This window comes from Oryx dammah, unplaced genomic scaffold (assembly GCF_014754425.2).
Source record: "Oryx dammah isolate SB20612 unplaced genomic scaffold, SCBI_Odam_1.1 HiC_scaffold_14, whole genome shotgun sequence".
NCBI lineage: Eukaryota > Metazoa > Chordata > Mammalia > Artiodactyla > Bovidae > Oryx > Oryx dammah.
The window spans coordinates 4,617,431-4,634,640 of record NW_024070198.1 but is presented as its reverse complement, the minus strand read 5'-3'; the positions used below and the strand labels follow the sequence as shown (position 1 = coordinate 4,634,640).

Sequence of the window (17,210 nt, the reverse complement as noted above, 5' to 3'; positions counted from 1 at the left end):
CCATTTGAAAATGTTATTCAGTTCAGTTCAGTTACTCAGTCATGTCCGACTCTCTGGGACCCCATGAATCGCAGCGCACCAGGCCTCCCTGTTCATCACCATCACCCGGAGTTCACTCAGACTCATGTCCATCGAGTCCGTATTGCCATCCAGCCATCTCATCCTCGGTCGTCCCCTTCTCCTCCTGCCCCCAATCCCTCCCAGAATCAGAGGCTTTTCCAGTGAGTAACTCTTCGCACGAGGTGGCCAAAGTACTGGAGTTTCAGCTTTAGCATCATTCCTTCCAAAGATATCCCAGGGTTGATCTCCTTCAGAATGGACTGGTTGGATCTCCTTGCAGTCCAAGGGACTCTCAAGAGTCTTCTCCAACACCACAGTTCAAAAGCATCAATTCTTCGGTGCTCAGCCTTCTTCACAGTCCAACTCTCACATCCAGACATGACCACAGGAAAAACCATAGCTTTGACTAAACGGACCTTAGTCGGCAAAGTAATGTCTCTGCTTTTGAATATGCTATCTAGGTTGATCATAACTTTTCTTCCAAGGAGCAAGCGTCTTTTAATTTCATGGCTGCACTCACTATCTGCAGTGATTTTGGAGACCCCCAAAAATAAAGTCTGACAATGTTTGCACTGTTTCCCCATCTATTTGCCATCAAGTTGATGGGACCGTTTTCTGAATGTTGAGCTTTAGGCCAACTTTTCCACTCTCCACTTTCACTATCATCAAGAGGCTTTTTAGTTACTCTTCACGTTATAAGGGTGGTGTCATCTGCATATCTGAGGTTATTGATATTTCTCCTGCCAATCTTGATTCCAGCTTGTGTTTCTTCCAGTCCACCGTTTCTCATGATATACTCTGCATAGAAGTTAAATAAGCAGGGTGACAATATACAGCCTTGATGTACTCCTTTTTCTATTTGGAACCAGTCTGTTGTTCCATGACCAGTTCTAACTGTTGCTTCCTGACCTGCATACAGATTTCTCAAGAGGCAGGTCAGGTGGTTTGGTATTCCCATCTCTCAGAATTTTCCACAGTTTATTGTGATCCACACAGTCAAAGGCTTTGGCATAGTCAATAAAGCAGAAATAGATGTTTTTCTGGAACTCTCTTGCTTTTTCCATGATCCAGTGGATGTGGGCAATTTGATCTCTGTTTCCTCTGCCTTTTCTAAAACCAGCTTGAACATCAGGAAGTTCACAGTTCACGGTCACGTATTGCTGAAGCCTGGCTTGGAAAATTTTGAGCATTACTTTACTAGCATGTGAGATGAGTGCCATTGTGCAGTAGTTTGAGCATTCTTTGGCATTGCCTTTCTTTGGGATTGGAATGAAAACTGACCTTTTCCAGTCCTGTGGCCCCTGCTGAGTTTTCCAAATTTGCTGGCATATTGAGTGCAGCACTTTCACAGCGTCATCTTTCAGGATTTGAAATAGCTCAACTGGAATTCCATCAGCTCCACTAGCTTTGTTCATAGTGATGCTTTCTAAGGCCCACTTGACTTCACATTCCAGGATGTCTGGCTCTAGATGAGTGATCACATCATCATGATTATCTGGGTCGTGAAGATCTTTTTTGTACAGTTCTTCTGTGTATTCTTGCCACCTCTTCTTAGTATCTTCTGCTTCTGTTAGGTCCAGACCATTTCTGTCCTTTATCAAGCCCATCTTTGCATGAAATGTTCCCTTCTTATCTCTAATTATCTTGAAGAGATCTCTAGTCTTTCCCATTCTGTTCTTTTCCTCTATTTCTTTGCATTGATTACTAAAGAAGGCTTTCTTATCTCTTCTTGCTATTGTTTGGAACTCTTGAAAGTTTTTCAGTCATGTCCAACTGTTTGTGATCCCATAGACTATACAGCCCATGGAATTTTCTGGGCCAGATTACTCGAGGGGGTAGCCTTTCCCTTCTCCAGGGGATTTTCCCAACCCCAGGGTCCAACCCAGGTCTCCCTTGTTGCAGACAGATTCTTTACCAGCTGAACTCTTCATTCAGATGTTTATATTTTTCTTTTTCCCCTTTGTTTTTCACCTCTCTTCTTTTCACAGCTATTTGTAAGGCCTCCTCAGACAGCCATTTTGCTTTTTTGCATTTCTTTTCCCGTGGCATTGGTCAACAAAAACAAGACCAGGAGCTGACTGTGGCTCAGATCATGAACTCCTTATTGCCAAATTCAGACTTAAACTGAAGAAAGTAGGGAAAACTGCTAGACCATTCAGGTTTGACCTAAATCAAATCCCTTATGATTATACAGTGGAAGTGAGAAATAGATTTAAGGGCCTAGATCTGATAGATAGAGTGCTTGATGAACTATGGAATGAGGTTCGTGACATTATACAGGAGACAGGGACCAAGACCATCCCCATGGAAAAGAAAATGTTATTATGCATATGTAATATATAGAAACTTGTAGGTTTTTTGCAATCAACTATTAAGAACATCACATTTATTTGATTGTACTTATTTATGCAAAGTTCAACATGCATTAAGATTAATATGACATAGTCCTTGTACATTAAGCAAATTCTATAAAACTGATATGAGATAAATATAGATAACTATAATGTGAGTTAAAAAAGAATTATGAAGGAGTTCCATGACAGTCCAGTGGTTAGGACTCAGTGCTTTTACTGCTGTGGTCCAAGTTCAATCCCTGGTCAGGGAACTAAAATCCTGAGAGCCACATTGTATGCCCCCCCCCCCCCCAAAAAAAAAAAAAAAAAAAAAAGAAAGAAAGAAAAAGAGAGAGAGAAAGTTTCAAAGGCTCTGGAGTTTACAATAAAAAATTATATATCGGTGTTACCCTAGGAAATACTTTTATGTAGAGAGTAGCATTTTCAGACATGTCTTGGTAGTAGATAACATTCAACTCATGGTAATAGATAAAGGTCATTTCAAAGCATAGGCTCAAAAAAAATATCAGGGAAGGCATGATAAAAAATTGGATTATGTTGAAAGTGAAAAAATGAAAGTTTTTCAGTCATGTCCAACTGTTTGTGATCCCATAGACTATACAGTCCATGGAATTTTCTGGGCCAGATTACTCGAGGGGGTAGCCTTTCCCTTCTCCAGGGGATTTTCCCAACCCCAGGGTCCAACCCAGGTCTCCCTTGTTGCAGACAGATTCTTTACCAGCTGAGCCACAAGACCAAGAATATTGGAGTGGGTTACATACCCCTTCTCCAGTGGATCTTTCTGACTCAGGAAGATTATGCTGAGAGAACAGTTGTTAGTTTAGTTTTCCTGGATTTGAGAATATATGCTTCTAAATAAAAGCATAGATTGATAAAATTTAGGAAATCTCAAGCTCCAAATAAACCAGTTTGCAATGAAAATTCATCTACTGAAAAGGCCAGAACTCTGATTTGAGACACTAAAACTGGATCAATTTGAATTGTGAAATATAATAAGGAGAACTACTAGGATATGGTTCCAAAGTCAAATGAGAATTAAGAGGGTTTGTACTGGAGTTATGCTGTTGGCAAATGCAGAACATACTATGGAAATAAAAGTACAAAACTTTGTAGTTAAATGCATATTGGCTGGGAATGGAAGTCAAAGCTCTTTGTGTACCTACCAACTTTAAGTCTAAAAGAAGAGATGTTAAGATATTTGGATTGTTTCATGCTCTTAGATTTTAAGAATTAATATAGTTAAAATGGCCATAATACCTAAAGCAATCTATAGATTTAATGTGATCTCTATGACATTACCCAAGACATTTTTCACAAAATAAATAATCCTAAAATTAATATGAAACCACTGAAAGACCCAAAGCAATTCATAGAAAAAGGAACAAAGCAGGAGTCATAACCCTCACAGACTTAGACAATACTAAAAAGTTATAGTAATCAGAAAAGCATGGTATTGGCACAAAAATAGACATATGGATCAATGGAACAGAATAGAGAGAGCAGAAACAAACCCACACACCTATGGATAATTATCTTTGGAAAAGAAGGGAAGAATATACAATGAGGAAAGGCAGTCTCTTCAGCAAGTAATGTTAGGAAAGTTGAACAGGCACATATAAATCAATGAAATTAGAATACATACTTACACCATACACTAAGATAAACTCAAAATGGCTTAGACTTAAATATTCTTAAGACACAACACTATAAAGCTCCTAGAATAGAACACAGGCAAAACATTCTCTGACATAAATCTTACCAATTTTTCTTTTTTTTAGGTCAGTCTCCCAAGGCAATAGAAATAAAAGCAAAAACAAATAAATGGGACCTAGTTAAACTTGCAAGCTTCTTTACAGCAAGAAAAAACATAAACAAAAGGAAAAAGTCTAAAGACTGGGAGAAAATATTTGTGAATGACATGACATAAGAATTTAATTTCTAAAATATACAAACAGTTCATACAACTCAACAACAAAATACAAGCAGATCAACCAGAAAATGGACAGATGACCTACACAGACATTTCTCCAAAAAGACATCCAGATGGCCAATAGATGGCATAAAAAGATGTTTATCATCACTAACTATTAGAGAAAGGCAAATCAAAACTACAATGAGGTACCACCTCACATTGGTCAGAAAGGGCATCATTAAAAGGCCTACAAACAACAAACAAAGTGATTCCAAAGAGAAAGTAATTTACCAGTAAACAAGCCAAATATGAGGAGAAGGCAATGGCAACCCACTCCAGTGTTCTTGCCTGGAGAATCCCAGGGATTGGGGAGCCTGGTGGGCTGCCGTCTATGGGGTCACACAGAGTCGGACACAACTGAAGCGACTTAGCAGTAGCAGAAGCAAGCCAAATATGATAATCATAGGTGATTTTAAAAACGGGAACAAAATACAAAATGACGTTAACTTAAATTAGATAAATATATTCTATAATTCTACAAACATGCTACATTATAAAATTCATATGACTTGGATATGCGTGTTCCTAATTAAAGCCAGTAAAAGATGCATTGTGGGAATGGGCAAACTAAATAGAGGGAGTCAATTGTATGGTGATGGATAACAATTAGACTTGTGGTGGTGACCACCCTGTGGTGTAAACAGAAGCTGAACCCTAATGCTATACACCTGAAACCAGATATAATATAAAAAAGAAAGGTGTCTGTAAGTAACACAGCTTGGGGAGACTCTTGCAGCTTACCAATTTGTGCCATTATTCAAAATGTTTTCATAAAAGAAAGACTGACTATATACAAGGCAAGATAAATTCTAAGATAACAGCTCGCCTTATTCGTTTTAGACAGTTTTAGCAACGCAGGCAAAAGTCTGATTTGTGGGGTGCAAAGAATGTTGCTATGATTAAAGGACATAATGAGTGAGGGCAATGGTAGAAATGAGAACAGCATCAGAGATAACTTTCCCCCTCTAGGTTGAACACAACAGGTCTATTCCTATTCTCCCCTTGTCACCTCCTTTCACATCTGCCCCAACTGCTCAGTCACTGAATTATGGGCCTCTCCCACTGAACAAGGGCAGCCCGTTCTGGTGGGAGAGCTCTATTACTGCCCACCTCACCACAAAGTTCTTAAAAAGTTTGAATTTAGATGTGAAATAGATTAGGGAGTCATATACTCCTCACCATATTTGAGGTGGATCATAAATCCCAAACATTGTAGGGAGATGATTCAGGTTCATTAGGTTGAGTATCTGACATTTGAATTTTATAGAACAGAAATTTGGGAGTAGGCAATGTGATGTACTTCTTGAGCTTTCACAAGGTCCTGTACAATTACTGCTTATGACACCCCTGTATCCACATATTCACACATGCTTTTCTCTGCACTCAAGACTAGAATGCAAATGAGTGAAAATAAAGTTGCATTAGAGAGCTACTTAAGTCTACTCCAGTTTTTCAACTTTTTCAGAAAGAAGACATTTAACTTTGGTTATGTAGGTATTCATAATATCTAAATACTTAGGTCATGCCTGAGAATGACTGGGGTGGGACATTGCCAGGAAACTTCTCAGCTTCTTTTAATTTTTGTCAGCTTTGTAAGCACATTGCCACTCATCTCTCAACCAACACTTACTGCTTCTAAGAGCAGCCTCTTGTTAACAATCCAAGTAAACTTTCTGACCTCAAGCCAACACCTAGTTGTACTCTCAAACTTTGCCATAAATTAGGCTGTGCTTATCCTACTTTTCCAAGGTTACCACCCATTTATTCTGAGCACTATGTTCTCTTCTTATTCAGATATTTGATTAACTTCCAGGATTTCAGAAGAGACAAACAATGGTTCTCTCAGACACAGATGGTCCTTCTTCCTTTCTTATTCTTCTTTCAAGGAGATTTTTTAAAAGTTTTTGTTGACAAACACTTAAAATAAACAAATTATACAATGAAAATTTGATATATTAACAAACACATGCAGATATTTAAATTATAATAGAGTTGTAATAGAGGGGCAAAGATTTAAAAAAAAAAATGTACTAACGTCTCTATCCAAAACTCTGCCTGTGCTGTTCAGGAAAAGCATTTGTTTGACAGGATCCAACAATACCCAGTAATCCACGTTGTCCTTTAAAGAGAGTTCTATGGTTGGGTCTGGTCCTCCAGCAGTCCCTTTGATCAGCATGTTATCCACCAGAATTGTACCTGTAAACCAAAGAAAGTCATTTGAAAATAAATTCTACATGTATGCATTCTTCAACAAGGTTCATAAATTCACACACTGGCTGACTTGCAAATCTGTTTCAAAGCAAAAGATATTCAATTTTTTTATCTGGCATGATATAGAAAATGCTCTGTTACAAAAAGGCAAAAAACATCTTTGTAATGCTATTTGTAAATGATATTTTGAGAAGATGAGGTGCAAGGCAGAGATTCAAACTCTTGGTGAGTTTCACCGTCTATTTCTTGTTTCCTTTTAAGAGCATCAGTGTGTTCCCCTCCCTGTCCATCACTTCTCACAGGAGTTATCACTGAATTTTATCCTGAACAAAAGAAAAATCCTATAATAACAGAGGCTGATACTTCAGTTCACTCACTAAGACTTCTGATATGAAAAAAGATATCCTGAAAGTAAGAGAAAGGAAGAAAAAGGAAAAGATAAAGAAGTAGCAGAGATCCGCATGGTGAGAACTACTTCTTTTCTCTTTTATCTTACAGCAAATCCATGAAACATAAATCTTAATGTGAAAGACAAAACTAATGTGCAGATACACAAGAGAAGCTGTTCTTCTTTAAGGCATGTCTGGAGTACTCAGCTAGAACAACATACTATTTTAATGTCACATTTCAATGCTTGCTTTCTTATTATTCTTCCAGTGGGCTGAATTTTAGACATATGGTGAATAAGAGAGTAGACTTCTGTCTCCTACTCTTGTTAAAGAGTCCATATATTTTATAAGTTGAACACAAACAGCACTGATGCAATTCAACCCCCCCTTTTCCCCTCATACTGCAAAGATTCCTTCAACAAACAATAATGTACTATAACTTGCAGCAATCATTTTCAGCTGATCCATTTCATTTAACTTAATGGCATAAAGAAGAGTTGTGACTATGCAAATAAAAATGTACCTTCCTAAGGACATTTGAATAAATGGGATTTATTTAGAGAATTCACTGCTTTAGGATAGTATACAAGAATCCATAGATAATCTATAAATTTGAATCTAGCTTGAAGAATAATAATACAAAATGCATTTGCTGCATTTCCTTAAGGCACAAAATTGGCCTAAATATTATATCATTGCATAATTATAAACAAAAGGGAGAGTCTCTTGAAGATTTTTCTTAGAATGTTAATAATAGTAATAATAATACTCTATAATGTTTATCATATTATTAGCAATGAGCTTTATTTCACTACAGAATGGTGAAAGGTACCATTCTTTTGCAATGATATATCCAAGTAATATTTAAATACTTCAATACTTTGGCCACCTGATGAGAAGAGCTGACTCATTGGAAAAGACCCTGATGCTGGGAAAGACTGAAGGTGGGAGGAGAAGGGGACAACAGAGGATGAGATGGTTGGATGGCATCACCAATGAAACTGACATGAGTTTGAGTAGGCTCTAGGAGTTGGTGATGGACAGGGAAGCCTGGTGTGCTGAAGTCCATGGGGTTGCAGAGTCGGACACCACTGAGTGACTGAACTGAACTCAATTGAACTGAATATTTAAATACACACACACACACACACTTTTCTAAATGCCATACTATTTACTTTTACTTTTGCACATATTAGTACACATATGTTTAAATATATGAGTGAAACTGATCCTTCTTTTTTTTTTAAACTGAACTGGCAAATATGTAATCTACAGATAGTCAAAAGCACAGATCAGGCAATGGTGGCATTTTCTTGTTTACAAATATGTTCTGTGTCTGAGTATATACTCTTTTACAAATGCTTCACATAGCTAACCTTTAAAAAAATAAAAAATAAAAACTGGGAGAACTGGAAAAAAAAAGAAAAATTATTCAGTCTGTGTTTTCAATATGTAATTAACAAATTAAATAAGATTCTATTTTTCTGACTAGAAAAATAAATGTATAACAAGTACATCAACTAACAATTAACATTTATGCCTTGATTCAACAATGCAAATAGAACATTAGCAGTTCTTTCTCTAGTATACATATATACTATGAGGGACACAATGAGAGGGCATAATAAAGTATGGTTAAAATCATAAAAAAGGAATCAACTTAGTTTTACACTCATATCATAGAGGTGAAGAAAGCAGACCTTGGAACTGACAGAGATAAAATCCAGTCTTAGACTCACATTTACTAGCCATGTGAAGGTGGATAGGTTACTTAACCCCATTCACCTTCAGTTTCCCTCCTCTACAAAACCAAAATGGTTAAAATAGAAGGAGTAATTTTTTATTATGACACCACATGCATGTACTTGGGAAAAAAATGTGTTCTTATATTGAAAGCACCAACAAAAGCTAAAATAACCCCAGTAAAAATACTAGCATGGTTAAATATTTAATGATATTTTCTCCAAGCATCATAGTCAATCTTTCAGCCTTAAATAATGGGGTTTATGCTTCTTCCTTCAAGAAGTAGTTATTGAGAGTCATTTGCTTCTAAATAGACTTCTTAGTGGCTTGGTGATAAGAGAATCCACCTGCCAATGCAGGAGACAGGGGTTTGATCCCTGGGTCAGGAAGATCCCCTGGAGAAGGAATTAACAACCCACTCCAGTATTCTTGCCTGGGAAATCCTGTGGACAGAAAACCCTGGTAAGCTGCAGTCCATGGGGTCGCAAAAGAGTCAGACACATTTGACAAAAGAACGACGAAATGCTTCCAAATACAGACTTTTTTCAACAAAATTGAAAAATCTGATCGAGCACTTAAGCTTTCTTCATTAATCTATTGTTTTAAAGCTTTCTTCATTAATCTATTGTTTTAAACTTGGAAAAAACAATTTCACAGCTTCTTCATCTGTACCCATAGCTTCTTCCATATTAGCATAGTATCAATCATAGCCACTAATGTAAACTTTAGTTGCATTAAATAAAGGTGCTGCAGTAGATTTTCAGCTTTTGTATTAAGATCCTCTTACATAGCTATTTATTTTTAACTATGATAAAATTGTGCTCAGAATATATCAAAACAGAAATATACTGTAAAATAACTTACGAATCAATAAAACTGCCTCCTTATACCAGCCCCATTTCCCTACTTACAAGGTGTATAAGGTAATTTACATCAAAGAAGAGCCTGTTAGGTTGGTCTGGGGACTATGTGAGATAATGCATGAGAAGTACTGATTGCAGTCCTTGGTACAGAAAAAAAAAAAAAACAAACCTGAAAAATGTGAATTATGGTTATTGCTCTTAATGCTATTAACTCCAGCTTGCAAGAGAAAGCATTTGAAACTAAAGCAAAATGATTTATTTTATGTTTCAGAAGTTTTTATAAACCAAATCTACATTTCATGCTACAAAGCTAAGATAGGTATGGCAAGCTGTCTGGAGAATTTACATGGGTTCAAAAGATTTGAATGCAAAATATCCACTCTGGGAAGTTAGAAGGAAGGCAGAGAATGCTCACTCTAGAAAAAATTATAAAGATAACTTCTTGTCTCTGGTGAATGACAGTCTATCCAGGGATTGATAGGTGAGCCATCCAGGCCTGCTCACTTGGGAGTGACTCGCTTTTTCCACTTAGTAACATTAGACAGTTTTGATTTTTCTCAAAGAAGCTAAATTTAGATTTCATGGCAAGAAAAGGTCTTATTCAACAAATTCTTACTCATAGTGATCTTTAGATTGAATACCTTTTACTCATTCCCAGCATATGTTTGGTTCTATTAGGGACTAAACACACATATATACACATACAAATTATATATTAGAGGAACTAAAATCATAATTGATTGTTTAATATTTTCTTGAAAATTATATTTGCTTCTTTAACTAGACAGTTATAACCCAGTGGGTTAGTCTCTAAAAATGCTGTGGAGGTGGCAGTGGCAAGAGGGTTTGTTGCCTTTATAATTAACCAAATTCAAAGATGCTGAAAGAGTAAGTTCTACACGGAGAGAAAGTAATTGACTGTTTGGGCTCATTCCAAACATTAAAATAAGAAAATCAGTCTGTGCCCAGAATACAGTACTTGCCATAAAATAATTAATTATGCAAAGGTGTATAATAATATGAACTGCATAAAATCTCTCACAACAATCTTTCTCCAGTTAAAGTCAACTGGAAAGAAGTTCAGCTGCAACATACAGTCAGGAGCATTGGATGCTTTTTCTTGCATTTACCCCTTGTAAATGAAACCATAAACAAAGTTTCCAAATGTGCATTATTTAATTAAAACAATTTTTTAAAAAGCTGAAATTGTAGCTAATACATAGTTTTTTAGTGAGATTAAACAGTAAGCATGGCCACTGTATAGTTGTTTATTGAGTAAAATCTAGATTCCAAGATTACCCAGCTAAACAAAACTCTTCTCATGCTTAAATCCTCATCTTTGCCAAAAATTTCCTGGACTTTCCGAGACTATTCTCCTACTCTGATTTTTCATATTTCTTAATTTACAATTATATAAATTATAAACAGATTTATAATGTATAAATACATTTTAGTTAAGCATATGTTCATATCATATCTGGATGACTAATTGATAAAAGGAAGGAAATATATGTGTACCCACCAGCTTCATAAAGAAACTATCAACATTGATTAGACTGTGTTTCAATGTTAGGAATATGTTAATTACACACAATGTTTGCTAAAAATGGAAAATGATATCAATTAAATCAACAGTGATTAAAACAGAAAAAACATATACTGCTTTGCAAAACTATATTGGTTTTATTATTTACTTCAAAAGAACAAACCATTACAAAATGGAAAATTTTGTTCAAGTGTACTTCATTCATATCACTTAAGTAATAATACCTTTACTTATATTTTATTTCATGATACATGATAGGTGATATATCAAGTATGACATAGGCATACAACTATAACACTTTAAGAATAAAGGGATTGTTTCCCTCCTATTCTTCACTTTTCTCTTAGAAATTGATATAAATATCTTGACATTTAGACAATCGCTAGTATTTCTATGCTGTTGTAAATAAAGTAGTAAGCAAGTACATACATGTTATGCACTTTTATGTAGAATGCATGCTTATTTATTTAACTAAAAATAGGATCATAGAATTTGAGAACTTGAAGAAAACCTACTAAAATCATAATTGATTATTTAATATTTTCTTGAAAATTGTATTTGCTTCTTTAACTAGACAGTTATAATCTACCATCTTGTATATAAATGTATATTATATATTTATGATATATATGATGCATATGTACACACACACACACACACACACTTATACATGAGAAATGAAGCAAATCATGTGGTATCTCCAAATTTCCCCAAGTACTAAAATAACCTGACCAAGATGGTGTAGATAATAAATGCATTGTTGCTGTTGTTCAGTCACTAACTTTGTGTGCAACTCTTTGAGACCCCATGGACTACAGCCCACCAGGCTTCCCTGTCCTTCACTATCTCCCAAAGTTTGCTCAAACTCATGTCCACTGAGTCAGTGATGCCATCCAACCATCTCATCCTCTATCACCCCCTTCTCCTCTTACCCTCAATCTTTCCTTGCATCAGGGTCTTTTCCAATGATTTGGCTCTTCACATCAGGTGATGGAAGTATTGAAGTATATCTAAGACCAAATTCCAGGTTACTAATTCATAGTTTAGATCTCCTTTCCCTATATCTTGCTATCATGTTGGAAATACACAAATGTTTTAACTTAAATATGAAAGTATAAAAACTTTGTTAGCTTTGTTTTGAGTTCATAGGAAACACAGGCAAAAATCCAGTTGAGTTATAACCTCATTATTTGGAGTTTTGTGCCCTATAATTTGTTGAAAATATTTGAAGGGGAAAAGTGGAAACAACTTTAAAGTAAGAGAATAGTATAAATTATACTATAAATAGCATAAAGTATAAGGAGAATTGTACAATATAATTATAAACTACCCGACCTTAGAACTAATTGTCCCCAAATTATATCTGTAAGGATAGATGAGCCTGGCAGGCTTCAGTCCATGGAGTTGCAAACAGTTGGACACAACTGAGCAACTAACACTTTCACTTTCCTAGATATAGGTATAGTTTCTGACCTTATAACTAACAACTCATAAAAGAGAATAGATAGTTGACGTTAAGGATAATTCAACAAAACTTCAGGTCAGACTTGGAGTACCAGTTTAAGAAATGAACATACTAACCTAGCATCCCTTGGGGCAGGGCCTACTATTGTACCTCTCCTTTCCACTGTGGCAGAGGAAGCATTCTGAACAAACAAGCTGGGTTCTGAGCTTAGAGAAACTAAAATGGCTCCATGGTAGACAGACTCTTAAGGCACCCCCATGATACTTGCCTCCTGGTGAAACGGAGAAGGACCCTATGATTCTTCCCTTCATGTCCTCTGCCTGCCTTTTGTCTGTGGAAAACCTTTAGCCAAAGAATAAGCTTAATCAGAGAAGTAAGAGCACACAGAAACAAAGGAAAACAGTCAAAGGAGACCAAGTATTACTAATGTAGTTATTAAGCATAGTCAAGGACCTCTGGCTCCTTCTCACAGGCTGTGGATAATATTTTGAGCCATACCCAGTGAGCTGTCTTCTAGATACTGAGACCCCCAGCCGGTGGAAGAAGTCAACTACATGCTGACCAGACTATAGCCATGACATAAGCTGCCACAATGTCAAGAACTGGCATCAAGAAATGGAAACAAAATGACCCTGAAACTATACCTACAACAATCAAGATGATGCTGGCCAGACCACGGAGACCAGTTCTCAAGATGACTGTCAGAGCTGACTCTGCTGTTTCTGCTTGTAGCCCCTTCCCTTCATCTATAGAAACCTTTGCCCACTTATTGTCAGTGGAGAGAGTCAGCCTTTGGACAGGCATCCACTCTCCCCTACACCACACCCCCTCTCCCCCCACCCAGCATCTAAAATAAAGCAAACTTTCCTCCTTTCCATCAACCTGGCCTCTTTTTTTTTTTTTTTTTTTTGGCTTTTCAGTAGTTAGCAGACAGATCCTACCCTCATTAACACCGGATTTATGTGATTCCCTCCTGAGAGTGGGTGAGACCTGTGACTTGCTTCTAACTGAAAGAATATGGTAAAAGTTCTGGGAAATCTGTATAATATGTGGCTATGTTACATGAGATTCTAGTGACTATCTTGTTGAGCCTTTCTCTCTTTCCCTTGCTGGCCTTGATAAAATAGTTACCCATGTTGGGAAGCCCACATGGTAAGGAGCTATGACAGCCTTTAGGAGCTATGGGTAGTCAGCTGACAGGCCGTCAGACACAGAAGACTTCAGTCTTACAACAGGAAGGCGATTTTGTCAAGCCTAAATTACCTTGGAAGCAAACACTTCCTTAGCTAATCAAGTCCTGGTTGAGACTACAGCCTTGGCAACAGCTTGATTATAGTCTTGTGAGGCCATGAGGAGAGGACTGAACTATGCTATGCCTGGACTCCAGGCCTAAAGAAATTGTGAAATGATAGAGGTATGCTGTTGTAAAACTCTGTTTCAATACAGCTAACATAGCCCTAAAGGCAAAAGATCTAAGTTCAAAATCTTGGGCTCACTACTTACTACATCTATGATCTTACGTAAGTCCCTCAGATTCTTGTAATCAGTAATATACATTGCTGTGAAAAATAAAGTAATGAATGTAAGTAAAGGCACATAGTTACTCAACAAATAATACTTTACATCTCACTCTCACTAGGATGGGCATTTGTATAGATTGAATTATATAAAGTTATTATTCATCTTCAGTTCAGTTCAATCTCTCAGTCATGTCTGACTCTTTGTGACCCCGTGAATCGTAGCATGCCAGGCCTCCCTGTCCATCACCAGCTCCTGGAGTTCACCCAAACTCATCAAGTCGGTGATGCCATCCAGCCATCTTATCCTCTGTCATCCCCTTCTCCTCCTGCCCCCAATCCCTCCCAGCATGAGGGTCTTTTCCAATGAGTCAACTCTTTGCATGAGGTGGCCAAAGTATTGGAATTTCAGCCTCAGCATCAGTCCTTCCAATGAACACCCAGGACTGGTCTCCTTTAGGATAGACTGGTTGGATCTCCTTCCTGTCCAAGGGACTCTCAGGAGTCTTCTCCAACACCACAGTTCAAAAGCGCTCAGCTTTCTTCACAGTACAATTCTCACATCCATACATGACCACTGGAAAAACCATGGCCTTGACTAGATGGACCTTTGTTGGCAAAGTAATATCTCTGCTTTTTAATATGTTATCTAGGTTGGTCATAACTTTCCTTCCAAGGAGTAAGTGTCTTTTAATTTCATGGCTGCAATCACCATCTGCAGTGATTTTGGAGCCCAGAAAAATAAAGTCAGACACTGTTTCCACTGTTTTCCCATCTATTTCCCATGAAGTGATGGGACCAGATGCCATGATCTTAGTTTTCTGAATGTTGAACTTTTTCATCTTATTTCATTAAATTTGAAACATTAGCCACATATTTTATTTAATTTCACTTTTTAAAAACTGAGATAGAAGAAGCAGATAACATACACAAAAGCCAACAGAAAAATAAGAGAATACTGTGCATATGCAAAACAGAAAATAAAAGGGGGGACAAAAATTTATTCACACTATGACTGAGAATTTATCATAAATATATCTTCCTGGTGTAAATAAGAGTGAAGAAGATAGCATACAAGGGAGTCCATATTACTGACGTCAAAGTGTTTATCAATATGCATTTACTCTATCAGCTGAGCTAATGGATAAAATATAAAATCTTAGTGAATTATACTATATCCAATTCACAGGCATATGAAAATAATGAAGGTTATTACTCTCAAAATACAGCAAGATTCTATTTTCAAACAATCAAAATGATACAGTTGAAATAAAGAAACAGGTCATATTGTATATATGTATATACATTAAATATGATTATAAAAAAGCATATTAAAAAAAAATGAACCAGACCATATATATGTTTCCACCATTGGAAAGACTATAGACTCTAAAAGGGAAGTTGCTGTTCTTTCCACTTTAAGAAATCTTTCTCTCAGGTTTAAACCAATCCCCACACAACTTTATTGAGTGACCCCATAAAGGTTCCCTGCTCTCAAAGCTGATGAAAAATGACATTTATCTAATAAAAGCACATTCAAGACAGAATGTCTGTTATATGATATGGTTGTGTCAGTAAATGAAAAATACATGCTTCACAGAAAAATTCTCAAAAGAGTAGCTCATAATCCTTTTGCCACACCTCACCTTACATAGTTTTGAAAAATATTACTCAATAGTAAATTTATCCTATTGCTAAATTCTACATTCCAATCAGAAAAAGCTATCTGTGCATATAAATATGCGAGTGAGTATGTACACAATCATTTGCCTCAAACCTCAGAGATATATTGATTTTCCTCCATGTTTGGCTCTCTTTGTTTTACACACACACACATATACACGGATGCCCTCTGATATGCATGAGCAAGAGTTTCTCTTCCATCTGAAACCTAAGAATAAAATTATTGGGTGAAAGAAAGAGATGATAAAATTTAGTAACTCTCTGGTGCACATGGAGCCCACAGTGGGAGGATATTTCTAACAGAGAGTCTTGGATAGATACAAAGCACTTCTTGCTATGCTAATTCTTAGAGTAGGTCTACTCTACTCATTAATGCTTGTTTCTAGAACTTTAATCTTTGTATAACCTTTTTTTTTTTTTTGATGGTCTCATCCAGTCCCATCTAGTCCCATCTAAACTCTTGACTTATGACTCCCAAATTTAAATCTCCAGTCCCAGAAAGACACAAGAGCTGCTCTTTTATCAACTTCTGCTCTGCACTCTAATATCACTTTTTCAATAAATGCGTCTTCAACCACTCTATTTAATGATCTAACATACCATATACAGTCATATACTTTATATTTTTCCACTCCCTCCAGCACATATTACACACCCTCCCCAGATTAATTCCTGTGTAATCCATTAGGAATTGTACTTCTCATAAGTAATGCATTTATTTTAAGCTTATAGACATTTCGAATGTGCTTGGTGTTTATTGCAGAAATAGTTTGTAGGCTAGTGACTAAAAAGTCAAAGCAGGCATTTTAGGGTAATATGTCTTTTATTTTCAGGGAGATTGGGAGCCACAAGAAAGTTTTAAGCTGACATATTTTAGAAGGGTAACTTTAGCCATTGTGTTGAATATGGACTGAGGCAGAGGAAGGTCTGAAACAGGAAGATTAGTTGTAATTTTATTGAAGTATTCTGTTCAAGAGATAATGGTGACATAGGGAGATCCAACCAGCCCATTCTGAAGGAGATCAGCCCTGGGTGTTCTTTGGAAGGAATGATGCTAAAGCTGAAACCCCAGTACTTTGGTCACCTCATGCGAAGAGTTGACTCATTGGAAAAGACTGGTGCTGGGAGGGGTGGGGGCAGGAGGAGAAGGGGACGACAGAGGATGAGATGGCTGGATGGCATCACTGACTTGATGGACGTGAGTTTGGGTGAACTCCAGGAGTTCATGATGGACAGGTAGGCGTAGCGTGCTGCGATGCATGGGGTCGCAAAGAGTTGGACACAATTGAGCAACTGAACTGAACTGAACTGAACTGAGAACAAGTTGATAACAATAAAGGTAGTAAAGCACAAAGGTCTAATGTGGGTATGTGTGTGAGTGTGTGAAGTCGCTCAGTCGTGTCCGAC

The 17,210-nt window shown here is 36.9% G+C and overlaps 1 protein-coding gene across 8 annotated transcripts in view; it reads right to left on the bottom strand.

Moving 5' to 3' along the window:
- The window catches only part of PCDH15 (protocadherin related 15), an 874,191-nt gene that overhangs the window by 533,681 nt on the left and 323,300 nt on the right, over nt 1–17,210 (bottom strand). For all 8 annotated transcript variants that reach the window (XM_040254669.1, XM_040254668.1, XM_040254664.1 and 5 more), the window contains one exon: nt 6,422–6,582. In XM_040254669.1, the coding sequence (XP_040110603.1) occupies nt 6,422–6,582 (161 nt within the window). The remainder of the gene's footprint in view (nt 1–6,421; nt 6,583–17,210) is intronic.